General features: G+C 43.7%; 1 protein-coding gene across 1 annotated transcript in view; it reads right to left on the bottom strand.

The window, feature by feature from the left end:
* Positions 1-27,894, bottom strand: part of LOC310810515 (CUB and sushi domain-containing protein 3-like) — a gene marked incomplete at both ends in the record, with an annotated part of 91,006 nt that overhangs the window by 2,793 nt on the left and 60,319 nt on the right. Inside the window, 27 exons of the mRNA XM_083678305.1 lie at positions 132-311; positions 1,937-2,048; positions 3,722-3,795; positions 4,176-4,349; positions 5,914-6,087; positions 9,332-9,511; positions 11,025-11,201; positions 12,122-12,304; positions 14,302-14,475; positions 14,837-15,022; positions 15,403-15,576; positions 16,023-16,196; positions 16,551-16,724; positions 17,025-17,219; positions 17,447-17,632; positions 18,301-18,489; positions 19,573-19,731; positions 20,090-20,278; positions 21,620-21,733; positions 22,124-22,204; positions 22,657-22,802; positions 23,721-23,898; positions 24,351-24,539; positions 24,868-25,077; positions 25,317-25,433; positions 26,475-26,544; positions 27,185-27,303. Of these exons, the coding sequence (XP_083534431.1) occupies positions 132-311; positions 1,937-2,048; positions 3,722-3,795; positions 4,176-4,349; positions 5,914-6,087; positions 9,332-9,511; positions 11,025-11,201; positions 12,122-12,304; positions 14,302-14,475; positions 14,837-15,022; positions 15,403-15,576; positions 16,023-16,196; positions 16,551-16,724; positions 17,025-17,219; positions 17,447-17,632; positions 18,301-18,489; positions 19,573-19,731; positions 20,090-20,278; positions 21,620-21,733; positions 22,124-22,204; positions 22,657-22,802; positions 23,721-23,898; positions 24,351-24,539; positions 24,868-25,077; positions 25,317-25,433; positions 26,475-26,544; positions 27,185-27,303 (4,278 nt within the window). The remainder of the gene's footprint in view (positions 1-131; positions 312-1,936; positions 2,049-3,721; positions 3,796-4,175; positions 4,350-5,913; positions 6,088-9,331; positions 9,512-11,024; positions 11,202-12,121; positions 12,305-14,301; positions 14,476-14,836; positions 15,023-15,402; positions 15,577-16,022; positions 16,197-16,550; positions 16,725-17,024; positions 17,220-17,446; positions 17,633-18,300; positions 18,490-19,572; positions 19,732-20,089; positions 20,279-21,619; positions 21,734-22,123; positions 22,205-22,656; positions 22,803-23,720; positions 23,899-24,350; positions 24,540-24,867; positions 25,078-25,316; positions 25,434-26,474; positions 26,545-27,184; positions 27,304-27,894) is intronic.

Raw genomic sequence — 27,894 nt, 5'->3', positions numbered from 1 at the left:
AGCTCCAAAACGCATCAGCATTGAAGATTATGGAAGGCTACCAAGTTGCCATTCTGAGCCTGTTTTTCGCCACTGCAGCAATATTAATATCGACGTATGGAAACAGATTGAGTTCTACTGTATGACCTTACCTCGGCACACCGGCACCTTGCCAGTCCAGCTGCCATCAGACCTGCAGACTCGGTGCTCAGAGCCCCCAGACAGGTAGTAGCCAGGCTGACAGGTGTAGACAAGGGTGTATCCATACGCTGGGAGGTCCATCCCCACCACGTCTGCATTCAGGGGGCTTTTTGGCTGCTTGCATGAGTGGGCTACACATGGAGATAATTAGGCAATCATGTCAAACACTGTTTTTATTACGAAACACCACTCAGGGTTTGTTTGACCTAAAGCACATAGGTAGTTTGAGCGAGTAATCATTCACACAGTTGGGGATTAAGTGGTTGTAGTGCTGGCAGAACATTGGGCTAGTAAAGCACTGAGCACAGTACTGTATGTGTCTGCTGTACATGCAATTCAATGGAAGTCAATTTGGACACAAAATAAACAAATATACAGCTCTAAGAAGCCTATGAAATGAAACCCTCCACAATTAGCCTCATGTAGAAAAGATAGAATAAACAGAATATTTTGCTTGATGATTGAATGAATGAGTTGCCAGCTGTCAAATAATAGACAGCTGCCTCTGAGTTATGCCACCAAATTGCCCCTTCATGGCATTTTAATGACATTAACTGTGATAGGGCGTGGAAGGAAACAGGGAGGATGAAAGAGTGTTTTTCTGCTCCATCAAAGAGGAGGGAAGCAGGCTGTGGTGGAGGAATAGGGACAGTGTCCCAGGGGGGCCACCTGGGTGCAGATTCTCCTGTAGAAATAGATCCAACTGATGTGTGAGCTGGTCCAGCCCACGGACTGTATACATGATGAGAGGCTGCAGCAGGCAGTAGGCTAGCAACCAATAGGGAGTAGGCTAGCAACCAGTAGGCTAGCAACCAGTAGGCCAGTTGGCAGCAGGCAGTAGGCTAGCTAGCAGTAGGCAGTAGGCTAGCTGACAGTAGGCTAGCATGCAGTAGGCTAGTAACCAGAAGGCAGTTGGCTAGCAACCAGTAGGCTAGCAGGCACTAGGTTAGCAGTCAGTAGACTAGCAGGCAGTAGGCTAGCCAGCACTTGGCTAGCAATCAGTAGACTAGCGGGCACTAGGCTAGCAATCAGTAGGCGGTAAACTGCAGCAGTGGGGCTCAGACAGGGCTGAGAGCAGGGGAACATTAGGAGAAGAGAGGAGGAGGAGAGGACCAACACAATGCGATTAGTCCCCTACAGCCCAGCCAAACTCCAACCACAGTGGGAACAAGCAGGGCAGCAGCAGCAACACACCGCAGTGCAGAATATTGGAGAGATCACACAGACTGACTGTTGGGATTGGGAATACTGTAGGGTACAGACAGTGTTTTCGGTACCAACACAGTTTTTCTTAGAGGGGAACTCCATTGAGGATTAGATCTTGGGTGGTTATCATGAATATGATTTACATCATCATCATTATCCGAGTCAAGTGTTTACTCAAGCATTTAATGTAAGATAAATTGGTATATTTTGTTGCCCTGCGTCGATTTGTCATAATGACCAAAAACACACTTCTCACTAACAAAATGCTTGTTAAATGACACTAATTTGTTCACTGCATTTGTGATGGAATATCAGGGGAATATTTCTGGCTGGTATATATCCCCCTGATTTAGAAAACCAACTGTCTTGCATGGTTTACAGGAGAGCGCCACAGTAATCATGTCAACACCCCACTTCTAGACTGACAGGAAATGACACGTTGATTGAAATGGTAGCAGCAATCTGTGGAGAGGACATAGGGGGCAGCGTGGAGTGGGTGGAGGGGGTGGTGGGGGTAGCGGGGGTGTTGACAGAGAGGAGGACTACTCACGGATGCATCTGGGTTGAGAGCCACTCCAGGTGAGGTCTGTCTGGCAGCGGCGTGTGGTCGAGCCCTGGAGCAGGTGGCCCTGCTGGCAGTGGAACTCCACCTTACTGCCCACCTGGGGTAGACAGATAAGAACATGACTACACTAGGGTGTCCTGAGGTCTTCAACTGGTGCTCCTTGAATATGTAAAGAAAGAGCTATACTCTTTTGCAGTGGAGGCTGGTGGAGGTAGAAATCGGAGGACGGGGCTCATTGTAATGTATGGAACGTGTAATGGCAAAAAATGTATTTGTACTATTTTGCTTAAGTCATATATGAAATGTATTGACCTTATTGTGACCCAATGTACTTTGTTATTTTCCATTATGTGACTGAGGAATAACCAAAACCGACTGCTCCTTCTCTCATACAATACACAGTGTGTGACCTTGGAACACTCCTAACTGCAGGCTGAGGTTTGAGATAGTGGCTCACAACGCCTACGCTTCTTTCCCAGCTTCTCTATCAGCAAACAGGTGCAAGATATGTTGACCCCTCGACCTATGACGTACGAGCATTGGAGTAAAGGAGGGTCCTCTCCTCAGCCACAGCATTCAGTATCTGAATCCACACTGTTGGTGAAGGAATGCTGATCCAGCTTTAAACAACGTTGTTTAAACTTTGTATATGCATTAAAACTGAGACCAAACATCGTTTATTGTTGTTCACTGAAAGATTTCCATCACAAACGGAATGAGGAATGGTATTAAAACTCACCATGACAAAAAGGGCTTTTGCACACCTGTATTCTCTATTCAACAGATGTGGAAAAAACAGACTAGGGGTAGAAAAAAGAGGCTCCCGCACACTGTAATACTTTTTAATAGGTACAACGTTTTGGTCAGAGACTTTCATCAGGCATAATTCCTGTGTCATTCCTTATTCTATTCCATGCATTACAATGAGCCTGACCTCTGATTTCTGCCTCCACCAGCCTCCCCTGTCACTCTTAGGGACTACAGCAGTTAACTGCCTACTTCAGCTCAACAGCCAGTTTATACTGTGAAGATAATCATCAATAATTTCACCACATTAAATCAAATCACATCACTATCTGAAATGTGTTTGATATTATAAATGTGCATTTTTGCATGTAAATATCTAATAGTTTTAGACAACGTGTAGATGGATTTTGGTGGCTGGTGGAGAGGGACAGCGAGATCTCCTTTGAGTTACTCGGGTTAGGTCCATGGACAACGGTGTGAGTGTCTGTCACACAGGGATGAGCAAATCATTATCAGTCATTATTAACCATGAAAATTATTTGCCGTCATATATAAAGTAATGCTAACTTGTGTTAGTTGGTCATGTGACCACTTGTGTTGAATTTGTTTCATCATGTCCATAACCGTTTGAAGTAATTATTGGGAATAAATGTATGTGTTATTTTTGACCCATCCTCTATTCTTCAGGGTTTTAGTTCCCATTCTTCAAACGGTCTAAGAAAACATAAGATGGGCTTCAAATTAATGAAGAACATACGAGTCTAATTAAAGCAAACAGAATAAGAGAAGGGAGTCAGCGTGAATCTGTGGGTTCTGCTGTGCTGAAACCCCATACGCCCTGCGATCCCTTGCATCAACATAACATCATCTAAAGGAATACATGATGATTCCAATCCCCATATGTTTGGATCTTTCAGATTGACTTGGTCAGGCTGGATTTCCTTTGAAATTCACCTGTATTTCACAATCATAGCCAATAATAACAACATAGCCAACTCAGTAGTCAAACATAGGTTATTGTACCTTAAAGCCCAAGCTGTTGTTAAGAGATCCATACTCAGGTGTTCCTGGGTTCTCACAGGTGGTCCTGGTGGCTTCTACATGGAGACAGTCATTGTGGATTACCATCATGATGGTTGCACAAGACAGAGACAGAGCAGTCATCATGAATAACAAAGGAATCCCAATAGGTACAGCTATACTATCACAGACCCACCAGCCACAGAGAAACATACAGTATGAAAGTGCAATCATCCCTAGAGATACATACATGAAATTGCAATTACCCCTAGAGATACATATATGAAAGTGTAATGAAGCCCAGAGATGCATATATGAAAGCACAATCCTTCATAGGGATACATATGACAGATCAGTATCCAAAAAGATATGTACATGTAGGATATATAGAAATACATGCCCTATGTACTGACTGCTCTGTCATTAATAATAAATGTGTCATTGACATGGTGTATACCTATGCATCGGGGCTGTGATCCACCCCAGGTGCTGTCATCCTGACAGATGAGTGTAGTTGAGCCCACCAGGATGTAGGGGGCGCTGCAGCTAAAGGTGACCTCAGACTTGTAGATGAAACTGCGTCCTTCCCTCCTGCTCTGAGCCGGGGTACCAGGGTCTCCACAGAATTTGGCTGGAAAGACCCAAACATAATAGCAGCTTCATAGTTTCATAGTTCTGCATAAAAAGATTCTTCACCCATGTTCATTTAACCCATTTTATAGATTTGACATTATTTCCGGATTGAATTATTTATTCCAATCAGGTTTTTATTTCCAACAATCCAACCACCGGTAAATAGTTATCGAGATCCCATGAATAAATATTTCAATAGCCTTGAGGTGCAGAAGGTTGAGCCACCCCAATTTAGATCAAAATAATTACCCACTAAAAGATTAATTTCCTGACAGGGCCTTGGGGTTAACACAACTGAAGCCATCTGTGCAGCCCATTATACCAGGCCATCTCTGGTGCTGTCAAGGGGTTCCAACCCCAACTCCAACCCCAACCCCAACCCCAACCCCAACCCCAACCCCAGCACATGGAACGAAACCCTGTGGATTATTGCTGCTCCACTGTATGCCTAATCAAATGGATTAGGGCGCAGGAGTGTAGCATCAGCAATTCTCTCCATCACTTGATACTCGCAAGCAAGGGGTACTTGTTAGCTTTAGGCTTTGGAAGGTTTTATAAGAAAGCAGAGAGGGACCAGACTCATTGCATTCAGTCATGCAGCCATGAGAAGCACTATGGGGATCAAGTCAATAAATGTGGTTGCAGCTGCACAGGACTTGCCATCTGCTTCACATTGCAGGTCTGGAACCAGAGATAAGTTCTCAGTATCTCGTTCTGTGCTAGGCACAGCCAAGAAACACGGCTTCAAAGCCATTACTACATAATAGCTGACTACTACAGGAGAAGCCATGGATGGAGGAATACCAGGATTATGGAACATCGCAAATATTGTAATCTAGAAAATATTGCTGTATTTGATGTTTCATCGACACTGATATTTGTCTGTGTGTCTGATAAATGACTTGTGAATCCATTTACCCTTCAGCCAATATGTGATATGGCAACAAATAAAGATGCAAATGATCCCACAGGGGCTGATGGTCATGCCACTTGTCAAACACTCAAACAATGGCCTCTCAATATTCGGCAATGTTCCAGAGTGTCAACGACCAAACAGGTGACAATGCACATCAGTCATAGGCTTTAAGTGCTACATTGATAACTTGCTGTTTTATGGAAATATTACTGAAATAGCTGAAGAGCCAAAGCAAGCTGTGCATAATAGATGCTTGGAGACGACCCAGGCAAACTCTATAGAGTATATATTAATTATCGATGTATGTTTGCTCAATATCAGTATGCAGGGGGCCGAGCTACAAAGGTTGGAGTCAATCTCTCACCCTACTAGACTTGTGTCCTGCATACTGTATTAGTAGTAGTTGTTGTTGTTGTTGCTGTTGTTTTTATTGCAGATGTAGTCGTGAGGATGAATCCCTGTATGTTTATCACTCATTACAGTAATACACATCCAGATTTGCAGCTACTTATTCTGACTTAGAGAGACTATCTGCTGGGGATAGCAGCTAACACTCAGTCAATCAGTCTTTCATACAAACAACAAGCCGTTGTTGCTGCTGTGTGAGAGGAAATGGCCGCACTGTGTTGTGTTTATGTTTACTCACGCAGGCACTGAGGCAGATCTCCGCTCCAGGATCCGTTCCCTACACAGGTGAGGATGGCAGGGAAGGAGAGCTCATAGCCTGCCAGGCAGGTGTAGCTCACACTAGTACCCCACTCAAACACTGTGCCCTCCAGTAACCCGTTGTTGATGAGTGGGGGTACAGAGCAGGTGACCACTGGGTAAAAAAAGACAGACAGGATCAGTGCCTGGAGTACACAGAGCAACTAGACATGACTAAGACATGAGTTTGAGATAATAATAATAATAATAATAATTAGAATGATTAGCCAGCACACTGTATACATCTGTTTTTCCTTGGTGCCCTGGTTTGTCCACAGCTCCTTGCATTGATTGATATTGTGATATTGTGTCTGCATTCATCTGATTTACTATTTTCAGACATACTGTAGCTTTCCAAGTGTGATATTATCCACAGCAGGGGAGGACGGGCTCATTGTAGTGCATGGAATGGAATAAGGAATGGTACTGTATCAAACACGTGATGCATGGAATGGAATAAGGAATGGTAGATACCATGTGTTTGATACGTGTTTGATACCAGTCCTCATTCCATTCCACGCATTACAATGAGCCCGTCCTCCAATTTCTGCCTCCACCAGCCTCCCCTGATCCACAGAAAACGGAGGATCTAGTCTTCCCAACACGTTGTGTAAGCATCTGATTTCGGGTTGGAAATGGAGGACATTTTTTGCATGTGTAAACTTTAAACTTTCTGTTAAAGTAATTTAATAAATAAATGCATAATAAGCTCAAAGAGATTCTGACATTTTTAGAGACTAACCCGTGGGGAGCAGATGGATTTAGGTTTTAAGCTTATAAATAAAACATGGCTGTTGTTTCATAGCATCAGTGTCCTCTCGTCACACGCTCCAAAAAATAGAAACAAGACAAAATGATAATGTTGCTTCAGCATACCGTTTGGTGTACCCTGATGTTTGGGGGCTTTTCTGTATCATTTGAGTGAATGTGTTGGCACAACTTGTTTCTTAGTTAAAGTTGAAATCTGTGAGATTGTTCATATCCAAATAGCACTCAAGGGGTACATTTCAGTGGTGCAAGTCATCAATGCACATTGCACAGCAGATTGCACCCTAAAGGTAGCTGTTTCGGGTATTTGGGTCAATCAATCTTGAGTGTACTTGAGTGTACTTCAAATAAGAAAAAAACATGTACTGTGCAATTCAGAATGCTTTCTTTTGTTGACTGTCATATTGTTTCTCCTTGAAAATGATTACTAAATAAAGACCACCACCACCACAGACCACTTTGTGATACTCTTGAGCCCTTGAGTAAGGCACTTAAACTAAATTCATTCAGTAGAGATCCAGCTGGATGCAGAATGGGCTTTTCGGTATGTAAGTCACCATGATTATGACAAAAATAATTACATACGTATGCACTGCATCCAAAATTACCTCAAGATTCCAGCAGCAGGCAGAACTGAATAAGAAGTGGGAAACTGTCCCCATTTCCAAACCTAAGTCGTATTAGTGCATCTTAGCTGAACACGCCAAACCTCGGATTCAAGTCTGAACCCTGCTGGCTGCAGCTTTGAATGTGTCACACACACAGCTTGGCATACATATCAGCCCATATCCCCAAGCACCTACTGCCTGAGAGAGACAGGAGAACAGATGCCCTGCATCATGACAATATCATGTCACTCACGCTGTCTGAACTCGCCACCTTGAAGTTAAAAGCAATCATGCAGAAATAAAGAAGTGTCAGTGATTGAGGAAGGCATTGTTCTTGGTCTCAGACGCAAAAATATTATTTTCTCTCGCAAACCCTTTGACCTCGTACTGTCAGGAGGGAAAATAAAAGCTTTGATCTACAGAGCTGCTTCATTGTTTTCTCTCAGATTGTCTGGGAGAAAAACACCTGCATACCAGTGGAGGCTGGTGGAGGTAACAATCGGAGGACAGGGCTCATTGTAATGCATGGAACGGAATGAGGAAGGGTATCAAAGAGGCCAGCCTCCACTGCTGCAGTACATACTGTACACTACATACTACACACTACACTACACGCTGCAGTCCCCATTACCTCTGAATACCCCTATTCCCTGTTCAGCAGCTGTAGTGACAACATTAATATAGAGGGCCAAATTAATAATAATCAAACCTCTCAGAGTCTTTCTTTTATTCATTTAGCCGGGAGAAAAAGAAATGGGAAAGTGCTGGTGGGACCAGTGAAAGAGAGAGAGGGGGGGAGTGAGAGACGAGAGAGAGGGAGAGAGTTAAAGAGAGAGAGAGAGTGTTAAAGAGAGAGAGAGAGAGACAGAGAGAGAGACGGGGGGTGAGAGAGACTAGAGAGAGAGAGAGTTAAAGAGAGAGAGAGAGAGAGAGAGAGAGTCAGACGGACAAAGAGAGAGAGGGGAATGGCAGCCCCTCTGGCTCACTGACTAATGCATACAGGTCAGTGGTTTCTGACAGGCAACACTCGGGCCGTGGTGTCGAGTGTGTCTGCAGCTGGGAGAGAAAGGGCGAGGTGGCACCCCAGGGCCAAACTCCTCCAGCAGTAGGCAGCCAGTCAGCCAGTCAGCCAGTCAGGCAGGCAGGCATGCAGGCAGTCTGGGTCTGGATGCAGGCACGGTAGGCAGAGCTGTCTGAACAGTTGACGTGATTAGTGCCTGGAGGTGCCTCTCCAACATACTCTCTCCACATTAACTACCTTTGATCACAGCAAGCCGTAGATCTGCCCAGCGCATGACAGGACGGTTTAATAATGGAACAGCTATGAAATAGTACAACGGCCTTTAGTGTGTGAGTGTCTGTGTCAGTTTGGATGTTCTTCCAGTAAGTACTCAGGGGCAAGTTGTCAGGCATGTTTTGACCCCAACGGTGAGAAATGATGCTCACAGGGATGTCTAGTTTGAATGTGCGTCTAGAGTGACCCATGGGCATCATTTATTGTTTGAAATGCCTTGCCTTCCCTGTAGTATGCGTAAATGGGGCTCCTTTAATTGCAAGGGATCTGCTCCTTGGCAATAATGAATGTCTCCTTTGCCTGGAGTTCCTTCTACAGTTATTGTAGCTAGCTGCCTTGGCACCACTAGACCTGCTAATCCTCCACTGAAGATATTTCACTTTTGGAATTCATTGCCAGATATGCAAATCCATTACTGCTCTCTGTACAATATATCATACTGCTGTAGTGATTGTGAGAGCAGTAACAGTTTTCTGTTTGTACAGTACAGAATCAAAGTTCACTGTTAACCAAAACCCTAAGGGTTTGGATAATTAGAATTAAGTTAGAATAATTGTAATTGTGTGATAAAACATTGTCTATAGATACTGTAGGGTACAGTATAATAAAATAATATATTCATTTGCTGAGTGGACTATCCTGGTTCAAGTTAAATTAAATGGTTTTCTACCCATCGCCTGATGTCATACCTTTACACATGGGTATCATGCCACTCCAAGTGCCATTGTGGGTACAAGTGCGGGTCACAGCAATGTCCCACTCCATCAAGTATCCAGGCTCGCACATGAACGTGACATTCTGGCCGATGGTGAAGTCCTCCCCAAACCTCAGCCCATTGGCTGGAACCCCTGGGTCGCCACAGCTGATCACTGTCAGGATAGATCAAACAAACAGGATCGAATATCAGAGACGGTCAGTGTTTTGTTGTTGCTGTTGTTGTTGTTGTTGTTGTTGTTCAGGCCTCGTTGCTATGCACAGTTTGAGCATGTTTTGGTTGACGGTTGACATCTGGTTTTCACTGCTAAAAGACACTTCGCAGTAAGCATATCGTATACACAACATAAATGGCATACTGTAAAGTTAAAAGCAGGTCCAGTTAAAGCTGCTGCTGAATTTTCTACCCCAATTAAAAGTGAATCAAAAGAAATGAAACAAGGAAGGCCTATGATTTAGAGTCAGTAAGTCTCTGTGTGGAAGCAGCTTTTATTCAGGGAGTCTGGACATTGTAAAAAAAAACATTGCAAGATGTTAACTCCAACAATTCAACTACTGTTACACTTTTTATTGCCGCCTTACTCTGAATGAGCATCTTATCTCATCATATCCCCCTTGGGTAAAGTGCACCGCAAATACAGTTGCCCTGAATACTGACAGCAAACATTGTCAGCGAGTCGTTTTGCAGAAGCACTAAACAGATGATTGGTAGGAAACGAATGAAAGCTATGAAAAATAAAATCAATAGACCCAATAGATGTGTCTAGCAAATGGTATCCCTGCTCCTGACAATGTTTTAACTTCATAACTCACAACATAAACAAGCGAGCAAAAACTTTCCTCGTCTTGAGTGTGTGAATTTGGTCCTGTTATAACCATTCACGATCAATAACCCATGAGTCATGACAATGACTGGCTTTCCAAATGGATTCATAATGAGCAAACCTTGGCATCCGGCATGTTTGTGTCCCTGAAGTGGTCAGTTCAATGAGAAGTGAGATGATCAGACCCATCAGAGGGACTGAGAGGAGGCAGACTGACTGCATACAAACTTTTTCTGCATGTCTGATCACACAGTTTCATAGGGTTTCCTAGAAATCTCTCCCTTATCTCATATTCTTAGCTCATATTCATTGTCAAATTGAAATGCTCATATCATGTATCTTATTGTGTGGTTCAATTAGGAGACACAAGGATACCATGCTCATAAAATGAATATTATTAAATAGTTATTTTAGTGCAAATTGAATATAGATCGACACACTACTTAATTACACCAGGCTCATTCGCGAGGGTGCTGAAGATAAAAGCCGGCTGTCTGTTTGATGTCACGCAGAGAGTGGTACGAGATTTATGACTGGTACAGTATCTTAGATCTGATATTTTCTACTGGGTGCTCAGACTATAGCACCCAGTAGACTATAACACTGCCTGTTAATTCTAGTGTTTACTACTGCTTTCTGTTGCAGACCTTGTATGGCCGAAAGGTGTTTTTATTTTATTTTATACAATTCTAGATTCCTAACTGTTTTATTTTACACGTTTTCTGCTGGTTTCTCAGGCTAGCTCTCTCCAGGAAATACTTACTGGTGCAGAACAGAGCACTGTCAGGTAAATGTGGTGTTTTCTGCTGGTTTCTCAGGCTAGCTCTCTCCAGGGAAGACTTACTTGTGCAGTTTGGGGCGCTGCCAGACCATGTGCCGTTGGCCAAACACTGTCGGGTGGGTGTGCCGGAGAGGAGGTATCCATCCATACAGGAGTAGACAATGGAATGGGAAAAGGTTGTACCATCTACGCGGAACATGTGACCGTGAGCCGGGGTCCCCGGGTTCACACACTGCACGGCTGGAGAGGCAGGGAGAGAGACACGTCAGAGTCATGCCACTAATAGCTTTTCTGTCTCACAAAAAAAATATCTAATGCAACTCATTCAACCCAGCCGATACTGTACATTCCTGCAGCGGAAAAAAAACGGAGGACTTTGTCAAGTGTTTCCCCTGCTGTTAATTATGTTTCATTAGTACATTGATTTGCCCTCTCAATCACTTAATTGTCTGGAAAATGTGTAGATGATTTCAATGCAGGCAGGAAGTGAGTTAAGCACAGAGCTATTTTCTGACGTACAGTGACTACTGAAGGTGATGAACAGATGAATGTGAGTTGAGTTTTGTGGTGCATTTCAAGTTCATGAGATTAGGAAGCACATGGATGACATGCTAGGGTTTAATGCAAGACTGGCTTTCAAAGTATAAAAGGGCTAAAAAAGATTTCAGGCATGAGTCAATCCAGCCTTGTGGGGTAGCTAGATAGCTAACAATCTTTAAATCAGTTCAACTGCTAGGCTGGATTGCAGTACCCTGTCATATTAAAAATGACATGGACATTGTGTCAAGCTGTGAGTCTGAGACTATAACCAAAAAGGCAAGTCTGTCAGAGAGTCTCTGCAATTTCCGGTTGACCCTGAGGCAATTTATGCATCACACAGTGCTGGCGTATGATACAATATTTAACATCTGGAATGATTCATTTATCACTTCCAAAAAGAGCTTGGCTTTAGGTCTCCAAAAAAAAGAATGTTTTTTTTGGGCAAGACTCTGGAAGCTACCAATATCACAAACCGTATCACACAATAGCAAATTGTATATATCCATCATGTGCGTGTGGGTGTGTGGGTATGGAAGCCACGCGCTTCTTCAGAAGCGCTCAGTATTCATGCCACGTCGCCTTGTTGCAAAATGACATTTTTGTTTAAGGATTGCCCTCACGTTTGCAGAACGGCTGCCTCCCGGACCAGGTTCCGTTGGGGAAGCAGATCCTCTCGGCTGAGCCATACAGCGTGTGGCCCACGGCGCAGGTGAAGCGTATTTTACTGCGCAGCTTGAAATTGCTTGCCTCTCTGCTTGCATGGGCAGGTGTACCCGGGTCCCCACAGGTGCCTGCAGACTCACCTACCAGGGACATAAAGAGAGACATTGGCAGACGACAAGACTCGACCGTTTAGTTCTTTGCTCAGAACCAGCAGTAAAACACATTGCAACAATGACCATGTTGTCTCTCTGCCATTCACCTCTACTAAGCCATGGCAACATACTGACAATAAAGAACACCATTAAAACCAACCAGGTGTGCTTTAAGAGGTAATTGATATGATCAGTGAGCTTATATCCTATAAGAAATACAGCTTTTCCTGGGTTACGATTATATTGTAGCAGCGTCACCCTGTCTTCGCATAAAAATGAACAGAGAAGAATTTCTGCTATATTTAAAGGCTTATACTACAGTCAGTAAAAGTGGGCCAAGTTTCCTTAAATAAGGCACAGGAGCTGGGAGGATGAGCGAGAACATCTTCTGAACATTTCATATTGTGAATAGCAAGCCAGGAAGACTAGGAGTCAGGAGCCTACCCTATACACAGGGAGCATCTCTTCATAGCACAACGCCGCTGCTACACCCACAAATCCTGCTGTCTCTCTCTGTCTGTCCCCCTCTCTGTCTGTCTGTCTCTCTCTCTGTCTATCTGTCTCCCTCTCTCTCTCTCTCAAAAATGAATGAGAGAGAGAGGGCGAGTCTGAATTTCTTTTTATGAGGTCAATTTGGGCTTTCTCCATTCTGAATCATTCACTATGTGTGCTGTACTGTACCACTGAGCATACCGCACAGTGGTATCTGTACCACAGTGGGCAGGCCAAGCCAAGGGATCACCTACTGTAAAATCTGAGTTGTTTACAAAGAGCCCTGCTGCACGAACTCAAATCCCCTACCCACACGTCTGAGTCTGGGCTGGATTTCAGGTCAATGTCTCACAGTTGGAGGTGTGTGTGTGTGTGTGTGTGTGTGTGTGTGTGTGTGTGTGTGTGTGTGTGTGTGTGTGTGTGTGTGTGTGTGAGAGAGAGTGTGTGACTCAGAGCGGCTGCCAGCACTTCATTAGTCTTCCCTGCTAAGGTGAGCAGCCAGGCTCACCATGTGCTGTGACAATCTCACTAATTGAGACACTGGTAGATTAGGTGTGAATCTGAATTAATGTCCGTTCACTGGTTCATTTTGGGAAGAGATAATAAGGCTTTCAAGCCAGTTATGCAACATGGAGAAATGCAGGAGAGAAGTTGGTTAGGGCCTTCCTTTCTGATTACCTAGTAAGTGTGTGCCTGACATAGAAATAATGTCTTAATACACAATAGTATACAGTAGATCTACAGTATTCCATACTGAACAACATGTATATTAATGGACTGGGAGACTGCTTAATACACACTTATCTGGGGTTAGAAACCTATATTCATCCTCATAAAAAGTTGACAAAATGTTTTTCCCAAGACAGAAGAAATGAACAAAACCCAAAATGAATTGCAGATAATGCAACATCTCAATGCATTCCTAAATTTACCAGCAGTTATCAGGTGAACTTTAAGAAAAGGTAGTCAAAAATAATGCTCCAAAAACATCCTGCAAAACTAAGATTCTAATCACTGAAATAGTGATGCTGGGAAAGATCTGGGTAAGCTTCCAAAGGCACATGAGAGTGTCTGAGAAACTCCCCACTGCCAAACCGCTTTGCTTACACACACTTTTCTGCATCAGAAAAATCAACTGAGTATACACACTCCTCATAATCACAGAGATAAGATGAAATGTCTTGGCTGTGGGGAGGTTTAAAGAGCAGGCAACGCAATCAAGCACAGACAGATCAGAGCAGAATAAAGCAAGTGAGTTTAAGGTCACAGGTTTGAGGAAGGTACTATATGGGTACAAATCCTCATTTGGATAATGTCTTTATCATTATGGTTATCGTCAAATCCAATGTCAGCGTCAATTCAAGGTTATTCTAATCCATAATCAACTCATAAAGATACTAGTTGTATCTATAAACTGATGAATCTCCTCAACTCAATGATTAATTACAGTCTGGTGGCAGTCTGGCAGTCTGGTCCAGGTGTGCCATCCTTACCTGAGCAGTGGGGGAGAGGTGCGCTCCAGTGGCCATTGAGCTGACAGGTGAGTGAAGACTCCCCCATGAGCTCCCGCTCCCCCGTGCAGGCGTACTGCACTGTCGAGCCAAATGTGAACTTATCTCCAGTCAGAACCCCTTGGGGAGGAGAGCCAGGGTGGCCACATTCAACCTCTGTAACAGACAGATTGGTAGAGCTTGATATCACTCTACAGACAGGGATCAGCAGGGATTTACATAGGAATTACATTGTGAAATGGTAATTGCACAAAGTCTATGAATGACTTGCTGGTTCTTTAGGATTCATTATAACACAACTAGCTGGGCACTATGGTACCAGGTACTGTAGACGTCAATCGTGCTGAATTCTTATTCCTGAATTTGATTCAACATCGCCGTGAACCAACAAATAGCAGTTGCGTTATTACCAGTGGTACATCATTTAGTCTCACTGTCACAAATAAGAAACCCTTACAATTCAAGCTGAGGAAGGCTAGAGGACTTGGCAAGGTTATAGAAAATACAGCCAACATACCAATGCATTCTGGTAATGGCTTGTCCCAGTGCCCAACCGGTTGGCAAGTGAGCACAGACGAGCCAAAGAGGTAATAGCCCGGATTGCAGTCGTAAAACACCACACTGCCGAAAGTAAAGTTGCCATGTTCAATCTTACTCTCCCTGATTGAGTTGGCTGGGATGCCGGGATCAGTGCAGTTGACCACTAGATGAAAAGAATAAAACACAGTCATAATATAGTGATCATTTCCCTAATGAACTTGTCGCAGCAATTCTTATCACCACAGATCTAATAACTATTCTCTCATAGAAGCTGGAAGCACATATTTTGCGCTTGGCTGAGTGGCAAATTTTCAAACTGTGATCTGTCATTCTGCTCAATTGCCAGTTAATAATAGATGCTAAACTGACCTGATCAGAGGCTGCTGCTTGTTTATCCTATGAATAGACTGCTAGATGTACTCCTGTTATTATTAGGCATTTCAACTATCAACAATGCTTAAAATATTTCAGCCGAAAATGAAAATAGGACAAAGGTATTGTCACAGATAGGCACATTTAACGGCCTCAGATGTTGGTGCCCACCTCTGCATGTTGGCGGCTGTTGACTCCACTGGCGGCTGGCCTGACACTGGCCCCGAGACGGACCCTCTAGGAGGTAGCCTTTGTTGCAGGAGAAGCTAACGACGTCATTATAGTTGAATCCATCCCCTGTGGTGCGGCCGTAGATAGGGCTGCCTGGGTGGCCGCATGTTATGGCTGCTCATTTAAGGAGAAGGAGAGAGGGACTCGATAAATATGAGTGCTGCATATCATATGAATGTCATTATCATACTATTAACCCAGGAACACCTAGGGAAATATGAATCTGATCCAAAATATGATCCAATTATCTTCATAGGAAAGGGTAAACAAGATATCTCAATTTGTCAATAGGCAAACTACACGTTGGAAAACATATCAGCAGTATGCATCAGTTTACTTATTCAGTTATTCATATACACATGCGCACACACACACACACACACACACACACACACACACACACACACACACACACATACACACACACACACACACACACACACACACACACACACACACACACACACACACACACACACACACACACACACACACACACACACACACACACACACACACACACACACACACTGGCTGGCTGGGGAGAGGTGAACACTTACAGATACAAGACGGAAGCTGTCCAGACCAGTTGTGGTCTTGCTGACAGATCCTGACAGAAGAGCCTATGAGGCGGAAGCCTGGGTTGCACTGGTACACCACAGTGTCTCTGTAGCCAAAGTTCTCTCCAATCACCTGCCCGTTAACTATGTGTTCCGGAACTCCACAGTGCCCAGCTGGGGAGAGAACACACAGTTACTGTCATCCAAGGCAGGGAAGAGGAGGGAGGCAAACTATAATTTCCTAAAATGTGTCTGATACTCTCATGCACGTAATCGTATTACCTTTAGGTTCAAAAAATCTCCTTCAGTGGAGAAATCTCTTGCCACTTAAATATAGGAAATTGCAACTGAATTAATGTGACAGTGATTTACTTAATTCTATCCCATGTTTCAAAAGCAGCAAAGTGATTCATTATTACTGCACTTGAAATGTGAGGAAGGGAGATCTCGGAAATAAGAATTCTAGGTCTCCTGCGGAGGAAATCCAGAAAGTCATTGTGTAAACGATAGACTTTTAGAATTACTTACCAAGGCACTGACTCTCCATGCCACTCCACAGCCCAGATAGCAGACACTCCCGAACAGTTGAGCCAACCAGAATGTATCCAGGATTGCAGCTGAAAATGGCCGATGCTCCAAAGGTAGTCTGTGTTCCAATTTTCTTCCCATTAGGAGGATTGGGCAGCTCTCCACACGAAATGACTGCAATACGAGAGGCAGCAGAGAGGAAAGCAGAAGTTGGCTTACGTTTTTGTGTCAATGACAGTGCAAGTAATTTACACCATACCTTGTGACCCTCATGCAATAAAGAATGACCCATACTTCCTCTCAGGCGTATAATGATAGCATTACCTTTTGTCCAACATCTTTAATTTCAACCATTACGACAGCTCTCAACATTCTGATTTCTTACATGCAGCACAATAGGTCCTATGAGTCAACATAGAAAGCTTGAAGACAACAAAGCAACAAGGTTGAAGACCTTATTATATTGACACTCACTCTTGCATCGAGGCCTCTCGTTCCGCCAACTCCACACCCCATTGGCCATACACTGGATGTGGGCTGGCCCGAGCCGGTAGTATCCAGGGTTACAGCTGAAGATAACCTTGGTTCTGTACTCATAATGGGAACCGTTGACAATCCTCCACTTCCCATGGTCAAGAGAGAAGGAGCTGAGACTGGGACAAACCACGACTGGAGGATAGATAACAGAACAGGAATATAAAATAAACCACACATTAACATGTGAATGTAGACCCAATTCTATTGTTTACGCTTCTATATGTTGGGCATTAATCTGCTTTTACACAAAGCCTGTGGTTTGGAAACATTTATGCCAATTCACAAAATAATTTGTTTAATCTCTCTTTCCAGAGAGGCACTCCGGCATGTACCACAAGGCTTCTCTATCTCCTGTATACCTGTGCAGCGGGGTATTTTGTTGTGGTTGCTCCATGTGCCATCAGCTTGGCAGACTGTGGTTGTCAGCTCCTTGGAGGAGAGCCGGTAGCCATTGTTGCAAAAGTAGGTCACACGTGTGCCAACAGAGTAATCAGCAGCCAGCACACCTCCATTCGCTGGTGCAGTGGGTACTCCACACGACACAGCTGGAGGCCCCGGGAAGACAAACACCTGGCCATCACACACATGTACTAACACGCACACAGGCTTCTCCAGTTCTACATTTACATTGATGGCATTTAGCGGACGCCTTTATCCAAAGCGACTTACAACAAGTACATTTGTTTAAGTGAGTGAAGCATCTATCCATCAGTCATCATAAGAAAAAGTAATCAATGCTCGGACCAGGGGCCATTGGCAGTCACAATGCTAGAAGAAGGAAAAATGATTATTATTATTATTATTATTTATTTTTTTAACAGGAGAGAAACTATCCTCTCCTGTCCTCTCCTACAACCACTGAACGTGTGGTCAACACAGTGATGTTCAATTTGTGACGCTTCAGAACAGCCTTACTAAAAGCTTGACAACTATCTGAATGAGCAGTTGCAAGGCTAACAAAGAATCCAATTAGGTGAATGAAGCACAACAATGGTACCAACACCGAATGCTAATAAGTAGCTAGCGAAAGTAATTTGAGGGAGTGGGAATTGACAAAATAATGGGATTGATTTCTGTTAGTTCCACTTGATAGGTATGAGGTAGTTGAACCGTGCCTGGCTGTCACGTTGGGGCTGGCTGGCGGCCTGGTGGAGGAGCATTGAACAAGGGAAGCGAAGGAGGAATAAAATGCTGCCAGTGCGCATGATCTTACCTTGACATGCAGGAACTGGCGTGTCCCAGGAATAATAACCATAGGGGGTCTTCTTACAGACAGCCATGCCCTTTCCGATAAGCCTGTAGCCCCGTTCACAAGCCCAGCGGACAATGCTATTAAGATGTCCTCCAGTCTGGCTAACAACGAAGCCGTGCTGGGGGGAATCTGGAGTACTGCAGTACATGGCTATGGTGAGGAGGAGGAGGAGGAGGAGGAGGAGGAGGAGGAGGAGGAGGAGAGAAGGAGAGGAGGAGAGGAGAGAAAGGGGGGGGGTAGAGGGGAGGAGAGGAGAGGAGAGGAGAGGGGCAGAGGACAGGAGAGGACAGGAGAGGATAAGAGAGAAAGAGGCATTAGTGATGCCAACCTCTAAAAAGACACGCTAAATTATTATTCACTGAAACTCTACAGTATGTAAAATACATAAGATTTATGAGATAATGAGGAAGAAGGCCTGAGGAATGTCACATCTACTTAGCACTGTGCTAGGCTGTAGATAGCACAGTGCTAGCACTTTAAGACATGAACATTAGATTAGTAGAAAAAATAAAGTTATTACCATTTCTCACTGGCCTATAGGCAGATACATATTCAAATTGATTTAACAAACACAGCATGTGTGCATCCTGATATTGCCGACAGTTATTTGTTTCTTAGACCTCTTTTCTTCAAATTACATTTAATAAAATAGACTAAATAGACATTCAAATACTCGTCTCGAGCCTCCATACCAGCTAATGCAGTACGTCTGGAAATAATAGATCTGGCATTTGAGAAGTTAGGGAGCGAAGGGATAAAAAAAATCTTCTACAGAGAGACACCTCTACAGACAAATCATGAGTTTGGGTAGGTGGGTGGCTCAGAATGAAGGTGGAAACTGCGCTCTCTATAAATCTAAATAAATCTTTATAGCTTATGCAGACAGCTAATCGGCAAGCCTCTGGAATCTACTGACTCATTTTGTGTCTGGGAGATGTTGACGATAGATTTGGAAGATGGATAACGATATGCAGATTTCCTGTGCGTGCATGTCCTTCCCCATCAGTCTATAGGAGCTGAAAGTCAATAAGCCTCCACACGGGGACATTTCTGAAAGGCCCCACGAGACTATTCAGATACATACTGTGGGCAATGAGGGTGGCCTGAAGGACAGCTTTAGACAAGAATACTTAGTTCCTTGCTATTTGTTGACACTATTTTGTTAAACATCCTAATCAATGTGATAGATGATTAACATGTCACTGAAGAATATGATTATTAACAGATACATACTTTGATACTCACCCACATATCTGAGGTGGAAACCCTTCCTGTTGGTGCCGTGGTCAGAGGACCAGCGCAGCAGGAGCTGGTGGCCGGTGGTCGTCAGGCTGAAGGGCGTGGCTATGTCACCGCTCAGGGACGCCAGGCTCTGGCTGTAAATGTTGGGCCCTTCATACACACACACACACACACACACACACAGAAACACAGGGGACACAAGGTGTGTACTGCTATTAGAACCCAGTGTAACACTTTTGTACAATTTTTATAAATGGGTTATACTGTTAATACTTCATAAGCTGCCAATTATTAACTTTGAGACAGTTTATGAAAATAGAGATTAGATCCTTGGAGGGGTGCATGGAATAATGTCTGACTGACAATGTCTGACTTTAGAGCATAATGATTAATTACTTACAGGTTAATTATATGTGACAGATAAATCTGTCATCACACGTAATCACAGGATAATTTGAAAATGATCTGCTGCGAGACATGATTAATTGCGTTAGGAATAAAAACCCACCATCAAATATTTCCAGGATGTCAAACTCCTTCTCAGACTGGAAGAGCTCAAAATGGAGGGTGATGTTGTATCCCTTCTCTACATTGATGAGCCAGGAACACATCTGCAGGTTGGGGTAGCTGTCTGGGTACCCCGGGCTCAGGATCACCCCGGTCGAATCAAAACGCACTTCATGGGCAGGACATTGCACTGTGAGGACACAGAGAGAGAGAGAGAGAGAGAGAGAGAGAGAGAGAGAGAGACAGAGAGAGAGAGAGAAAATTAGAGCGCGAGGGAGAGAAGGAGGGGGGGGGGAATACAGAAATGGTTCCACTGTGACTACAGTATGGCTGTCGAAATTACAGTGAAATAATAACACAGGACAAAACAATTACATTTCCCTGGGACAGGTATTGCACCTCGGGGCCATGGTAGTGATTCAGTGTTGTTGCCTGTTCCCCTGATATCAATCTATCAAATAATAACCCAATGGAAAAAATGAGAGACAGCTAACTTTTTTATGGTAAAATGATACTTGTATATCAGCTCTCAGCCCTCCATTTTTCCTGGAGGCTGGCATGTCTGAAATAATGACTGTTTTTTCGCATTTTTGTTCTGATAAAAGTACTCTCTCCAGGGCCTTTAGTGGAGAAATACGACACAATAAAAAGGTTAATGCCAACAAATGTTCAGGGCAAAAAGGGCAGCAGAACGTTTCAACATACATCAAAGAAAAAGTAGAAGTAATGTAAGGTAGGTGATGACAAATCGTATCTGAGACTGATATTTAATTCATGGACTAAAGTATTGGCCCTAGCCTCGGTCCAGATTTATACTACGTTCTTTAGCCGACGACCATTATGACAATCATTGTCCCGCCATTATAGACCCCATGACATGATAATAAATGTCATTAGTTGGCTAATGCACATAATATACACTATATAGACCAGGGACCAGGCAACAGCAGCCTTGGATATAGCCCTGGAAATGAGATTGATTTGACATATATACATATATTTTGAGGTAATATAAAACATAGACGTATCACACTTATGATTTCCAGTGTGGTCTTCAGACTGGGAGAAATACTGCATCCTAAAACTGGATAAAATCATTCTAAAACTCGATGAAATCATGCATCAAATGAGTGTTGAGAGCAACACAGTTTCCTAATTAAATTGTGTACCTACTGTGTACTGTACATGTCTTTTGGACAATTTTGGACGACACTGAAAAAAACTGAAGGTACGCTATGTGAGGGTAAGTTGTCAGGGGAAGGTATTAACATTAGCAAACATTAGCATTAGCAACAATAATTAGCGAATATTGTTTTACCAAAGCACAATTCGATCCAGCGATGTTCGGGCAACCACACAGCCAAAAGCGTCCACCAGGACACGCAATTGGTGTGTGTGTGTGTGTGTGTGTGTGTGTGCGTGCGTGCGTGCGTGCGTGCGTGCGTGCGTATGTGTGTGTGTGTGTGTGTGTGTCTGTGTCTGTGTGTATAGGTACATGATTTGAGTAGGAGACCGGCCAGTTGAGACTAACCTTGGCAGAGTGGAGGAGGCCCATCCATCTGCAGCCTCTCTCCCAGCCTGCAGGTCAAGATCTCACTCCCCACCAGGGTGAAGCCTGGCACACATCGATACCTGATGATGTCCCCTGTTGAGTCATTACACACACACACACACACACGCGAGCGCGCACACGCACACACACACACACACACACACAGCCATTTGGTTAGTAATAGGCATCACTGAAGAACACAATAGCAATCAACACATTAGCTAATGAAGATGGACTTCGACGGAGATGCTCAAATGAAGTACGTGATCACAGAGAGAGAGAGAGAGAGAGAGAGATCTCCGCCACTGAGCGTGTGATCTTAGCTTAGCGCTAATCACTTGGAAAACAACTTCTGTGTATTTGTTTAATTAAGTGAACACGCAAGTGTCATATCAAAACGGAGAGTAGATGAATGAATAAATCACCAGTCATCCAACCCATCACACAAACAAATGAATAGGTAAATAAATAAATCTGATGAACCTATTTCAAACTCCTCGTCATCTGTGAGGATGTCTGCATTGGCAACAGCTGGAGGAGACTGACAGATTCTGAGTTGGTAAGCTGTAAAGTAAGATAAACATGGATATCAACACAAGAGCTTAGCTGTTGGCTATACTTGCATTGCATTATTCTTTTTTTTCTGCTCATCAAACCGGAAGACATCCATTTTACTGTCGCTTCTAAATTGTCAGCTAGCATGAGCCATGATCATCAAAAGTGAACGGTAATTCAACAGAGATCAAATATGTTTTATTCATCTAATTTTCAAATCAGTTTTTAATACCGTAAATGGCCGTGTTAATTTATCATTACATAATAACATGTAGCAGCTAGGAAATACACAAATGAAATAGACCAATAAAGCCAATAAAACTAACTAGGAAAAACAAGAGCCAAGATACATGGTTCTGCTCTCCTAGCCTTATATTCCCACTAGTCAAGAGGCTCTGGCATCAAATTAATAAGGGTTGTTACAGCTAGAGAGCACTTAGAGGTCTTAGAAGGGTATTCACCATGGTAACTAAGCACAAAGAAGCCACTGGTGCTGAAATCGCTGTGGAACTTAATGAGGATTTGATTGGCTGTGGTGGAGACTGCTTCCTGGGCCGAGTTCCCGCTGAACTGTCCAATCTGGGGTGAGCCTTGGTCTGGGCCATCCCTGACACACACAGAGAAGACGACATATTGTGTTAAAATAAGAATTGAATGAGGTCAGGCAACAGCACCGGTCCTAATGATTGTCTATGATAAGCAATTTCCCACCGGAGACCCCTAATAGGACGGCCATTATTGGTAAAGCTATTGTTGGTGCCGCTGACTGCTGTGGCCCACAGAGAAGCACTACCACTAATGACAGTGTGAGTGCTGCAGATTCATTTGTTGACTGTGAACGTTAAACATATTAGGGACGGGGTTGCTTAATGTGCACTTGTCCTCCCAACACTGAACATGTTTCAGCGGGAAAGGATAAAAGGGGCCACAAATAAGACAGCTTTTTCAGCCGAATATTCAATAGACGTATTTGACAAAACATTTACCCATCATTTAGATGCATATTTCCCGAAGTGCGGTACGGTATGCTCAACGTGCCACTGACTGCCTTTTGTACCCTTTTAAAATGGCGTATTAGCATTTCATTTTAGAGTCATCAGCAAATTGTAGGAAAATGGGACGTAGCTATCAAGGGATAGATTGTTTATGCTGCTCTGCACAGTTTCATTTCGAAACCTTGACGTCAACGCCGCCGTGCTGCAAGGCATTTCCCTCTGCCTGCTCCCTAGAGGAAGGAATCAGGTCTGCCTCCGGCTTACAGAGACAGAAAGGCATCTGCAACAGGGATCGGCTTCACAGGAAGACTTCTGTTGGAGTCTAGTTGGCTTGCCAAAACAATTTGCTTCTTCACTTATAGATGTGTAGAGATAATCCTCTTTCTCAACATCAAAATCCATTTAGTATAATGTCCTTGCAGACAAAGGTTATCTAACATGTCAATCAGATCTGAGGAGAACAAACTTATACTGCACCTGCAACAAAGGCCGCTACAGTATGTACTGTACTTGTGTACTTAATTACTTACCAGACAGTAATGTAGTCATAGATAGGTTCCGTGTTGAGAAGAGTAAAGTTGATGTAGATGCCATTCCCTGGAGAAACCCTGATGTTCCACAGACAGTCCTGGAAGTTGGGGTAATCCGCTGGATGTCCTGGTGAGTAGATGGTCCCGTTCATGGACGTGATGTTCCCACCGCACAGTGCTACAGACCAGAGCAGAATAAAAACGTCAGCTGTTGATATACCACTGGTGATAAAACTTGCTCCTGTGGCTATCTGTTGATAAGCCAACCATAACCACACATTATTTTGTTATGGCCCTGTACATTTTGGGATCACTGCACAGGTAACTCCATAAAGTAAAATTCATTGTCATTGTTATTTGGCAAAGTGAACCTGAGTACATGGTGTTAAATTCCCTTGTCATAACCTATTAGAAGTGACTATAAAGTTTGACTTTGAACCGGAGATTCAAAGCAGGCCTGTTGCCTCAGATGGTGTAGTGCTGTAGACAATATACAGTAGGAGACACCGCCCACGCTACACACAACACCACATTCCATGACTGTGTGAAGGGAACCAAAACTAATTCCATTCCCAGAGATGAGATCATTAAACATGAAACATTGAACATTAAACATGAGCAGCCAGTCACCTTCACAGCGTGGTATGGGATAGTTCCAGTTGCGACTGATGCCGTGCAGACAGGTCAGTGAGGCTTCTCCCAGTAGGGTGTATCCAGGTAGACACTCAAATGAGATGGTCAGGCCCACGCTGAAGTCTCGGCCAATTACGATGCCGTTACGGAAAGGTCGAGGGTCAGGACACCTCTGCAGCTCGTATGCTGATAATCAACAGCAACAGAAATGTGTCTTAATGGTTAGAAGCCCACACAATTGTAGATGAATCCCTTAGAGAACAAAACCTACTGAAAAAAACAGAACCTCAGAAAAAACACAAACTCTGAAAAGTAGGCTAGTCAAAAAAGTGTAGAACGCTAACACATACAGTACACACAAACATCATCTTAACTGTTCCAAAAAATTTGTGTTTGTACCCACAATTGTGTGCCCTCTTACAGTACAAGACAAAACTCAGTGATACTTAATGAATCTACAAAAACTGTTGTTGTTATCTTAAGAGCTGAACTGGTTACAAAACGTTCTGCTCACCCTCATAGATGATATGGAAGCCTGGTTTGTTCTGAGAGTAGTCGCTATGGAAAAAGAGGCTTGTCTCATGGGTGGTGCTGAACAGTGAGTCAGGCACAACAGATCCGCTGAACCTATCGATCACTGTGCCCGTCTCTAGACTCCCACTGCGAACCTCAAGGTAGTCATGCACAGCTTCAGTGGAGAAGTTTAGAAACTGAAGGAGAATTCCTACAATACAAAGAGACGTTGGCAAGAATAAAAATACAGCCCTAGGTCGATTTCTTTACAAATATTCACACACATCATGTTTTGCCTTGAGTCTACAGAATTTTCTCTATTTTCTCCTCTCTGACTTGAACAGGTAGTTCTATGACACTGTGAATGACGATGAAAAGCAGGGCAACAACTTCAGTACAGTACAACAACAACAACAACAACAGACTTGAGGGGTACAGTAGCCTACAGACCAAAGCCAACAGGGAGTTGGACTATCCAGCTGCAGTCCAGGCTGCTCTGGTAATTCCCTGGGAAGCCTGGGCTCAGGATCACTCCATTGAAGTCTGTCATGGAGCCGCCACACTGAGCTATGAAGATCAGCCAAGGAGAACTTGTTACTTTACCAGGAGAACTGTGTGTGTGTGTGTGTGTGTGTGTGTGTGTGTGTGTGTGTGTGTGTGTGTGTGTGTGTGTGTGTGCAAATGTGTGTGCATTTGTATTGTTCACAAGGGTGCTTCAATTGACAGGTCACAAACTATGTTATCCAGACTGAAATAAATTGAGAAGTCAATATTCAATCACACCATTTGCACAGCAGTGAATCTGATCAGTGGGTTTCCTGCTCCCCAATGACACTTCCTTAAAGTAAAAGCATCTCAATAAGCCTATTCTACTGCTGTGAAGGTGAAACTCATTTCCCTCTAAAGAGCCAAATACTTCTCTTATGTAAATACCCACGTGTAATACAATTACCGCCAGCAGTGGAATACATACAAAGCTCAGCCCCACTTCTATCTGACAGGCCATTTCTGTGCTAAGTGTCGGAAACATAGCCAGTGTTGGCTCTGTATCTTCAGACACTTAAGAAACTGCTGTGGGATTCAATTGTGTTCATGGTTTGAAACTCTTGACCTTATTGTGTGAAATGAAAACACGTATGGATGAATGAGCACCCAGGCTAGCGCTTTAATGTCAGTTTATCCACAAAAAAACCAATTCAGTCTGGAGCTAAATGGTGATGAGTTAACAAAGGAGAGCACATGTGTCCAATAGGAGGCATGTGGATAAGCCAGGTTTTCTTCCTGCATTAAAGTGTAAAGCTACTGCTAGGGAACACACAGTGCCGAGCCACAGAGGTACCACCCGGTAATCCTAGATATCATACTGGCAATCAGCAGTTGGGCAACCAGGGAAAGCAGGCTACACGCATCAGGGATACTTTATCAAAATCAAAACAAACAATGCTGAAGAGCAAAGCCCTCTTTGATTTGGCAACTTGCAGAGGAGGAAAATAATATCCACAGCTAAACCCTGCTTTCCTCAATACATAAATAATATGATATACTATTGTTTTTCTATAAACTCTCGACTCATATACTGTATACTGTAAATGTATGAATATACATTACCTAAACACAGAGGTACAGGGTAATTCCATCTTCTGACAGGTCCAGGCATACATGTTATGTATGCATTACCCTGGATGGAAAAATACAATACAATACAACACAACTCTGAATCAGATAGAACTGTAGGAATGAAACAAAGAGCATAAAAGCATACCCCTGACTCTACGCCTACAACTGACTCAACAGAACCTCTTCTAAAAGGATCTATTCAAATGAATTCCAGTGGCATAATCGTTCAGGTTTATGGATTCATGTTTGTATCTTTGGCTCTCAAACCCCATTCTCAAGGTCTCTACTGCCTGTGAATGTTTGATGGTGTTCACTGGAGGTGAAGGAACTCTACTGCTATGGTGTTTAGCTCATATAATATTACCTAGAGTGTGTGTGTGTCCATAGAAATACAGGATGCTTGTTGTGTTTTGAACTGAGGAGCTGAACAACATAGGCTAGGTGTAAGGTACCCGAGTGGATTAGTTCAGCTTCTATACACAAGCCTCGCCCCAAAGTTTTGCAATGTCCTCCAGCTAAAAAGGCATGGCTATCTATCTTCTGAGAGGAGTATTGGAGAAAGGTTAGCCTACTACATACAGTATGAGGCAGTGAAGTATGCTTCTGCTTTCACCTTAAGGGTATTCCTGGCATACCAAAACCCTATAGGCATGGGGATATGATTCATCCATCATAACAGCATGATTTAGTTGGTCTCCCACCTGCAAAGAGTAGCCTTGGTCGCACTGGAATGATACCATATCGCCCACTGTATAGCGGTCGCCCACTTTCAGGCCATTGTTGGGGGGCTGAGGTTCTGGGCACGAATCCAAACCTATTGCTTAGGACAGAGTCAAAACACAGAAGTGCCAATAGCAATCATTCCTCTGCACATAAAAACCATAAACACCCACACAACCATTCAAAATATGCACATTCGGGATGTAATCGTTATCTATTAAACACTAACACTTTCAAAATCGATATTCTGTACTGTAGGTCGTCACACTACGGGAGTGAGTGTATTCATGTTCCTTCTCGTTGTCATGCTGAGGCAAGTGGTGGGAAGCTGTGGTAGAGTAGTGACATAGATTAGAGGCACCCACTGAGAGTGAGACAGAGAGAGAGAGAGGGGGAGGGGGGGTGAGAGAGAGAAAGATAGGGAAAGAGAGAGAGGGGGGAGGGAGAGGGAGAGAGAGGGGGAGGGGGGGTGAGAGAGAGAAAGAGAAGGAAAGAGAGAGAGGGGGGAGGGAGAGAGATAGAGAGAGAGAAGGGGGGAGGGTGAGAGAGAGAAAGAGAGAGATAGAGAGAGGGGGGGAGGGAGAGGGAGATAGAGAGAGAGAGAGAAAGAGAGAGAGAGAGAGAGAGAGAGAGATAGAGAGAGAATGACAGAGAATGAGAGAGGATGAGGGAATGAGGAGCAGGCAGGGCA

The sequence above is a fragment of the Argentina silus genome, assembly GCF_951799395.1.
Source record: "Argentina silus genome assembly, chromosome: 10".
Taxonomy (NCBI): domain Eukaryota; kingdom Metazoa; phylum Chordata; class Actinopteri; order Argentiniformes; family Argentinidae; genus Argentina; species Argentina silus.
The sequence above is the reverse complement of the archived record's forward strand: the minus strand, read 5'-3'. Positions and strand labels throughout refer to the sequence as shown.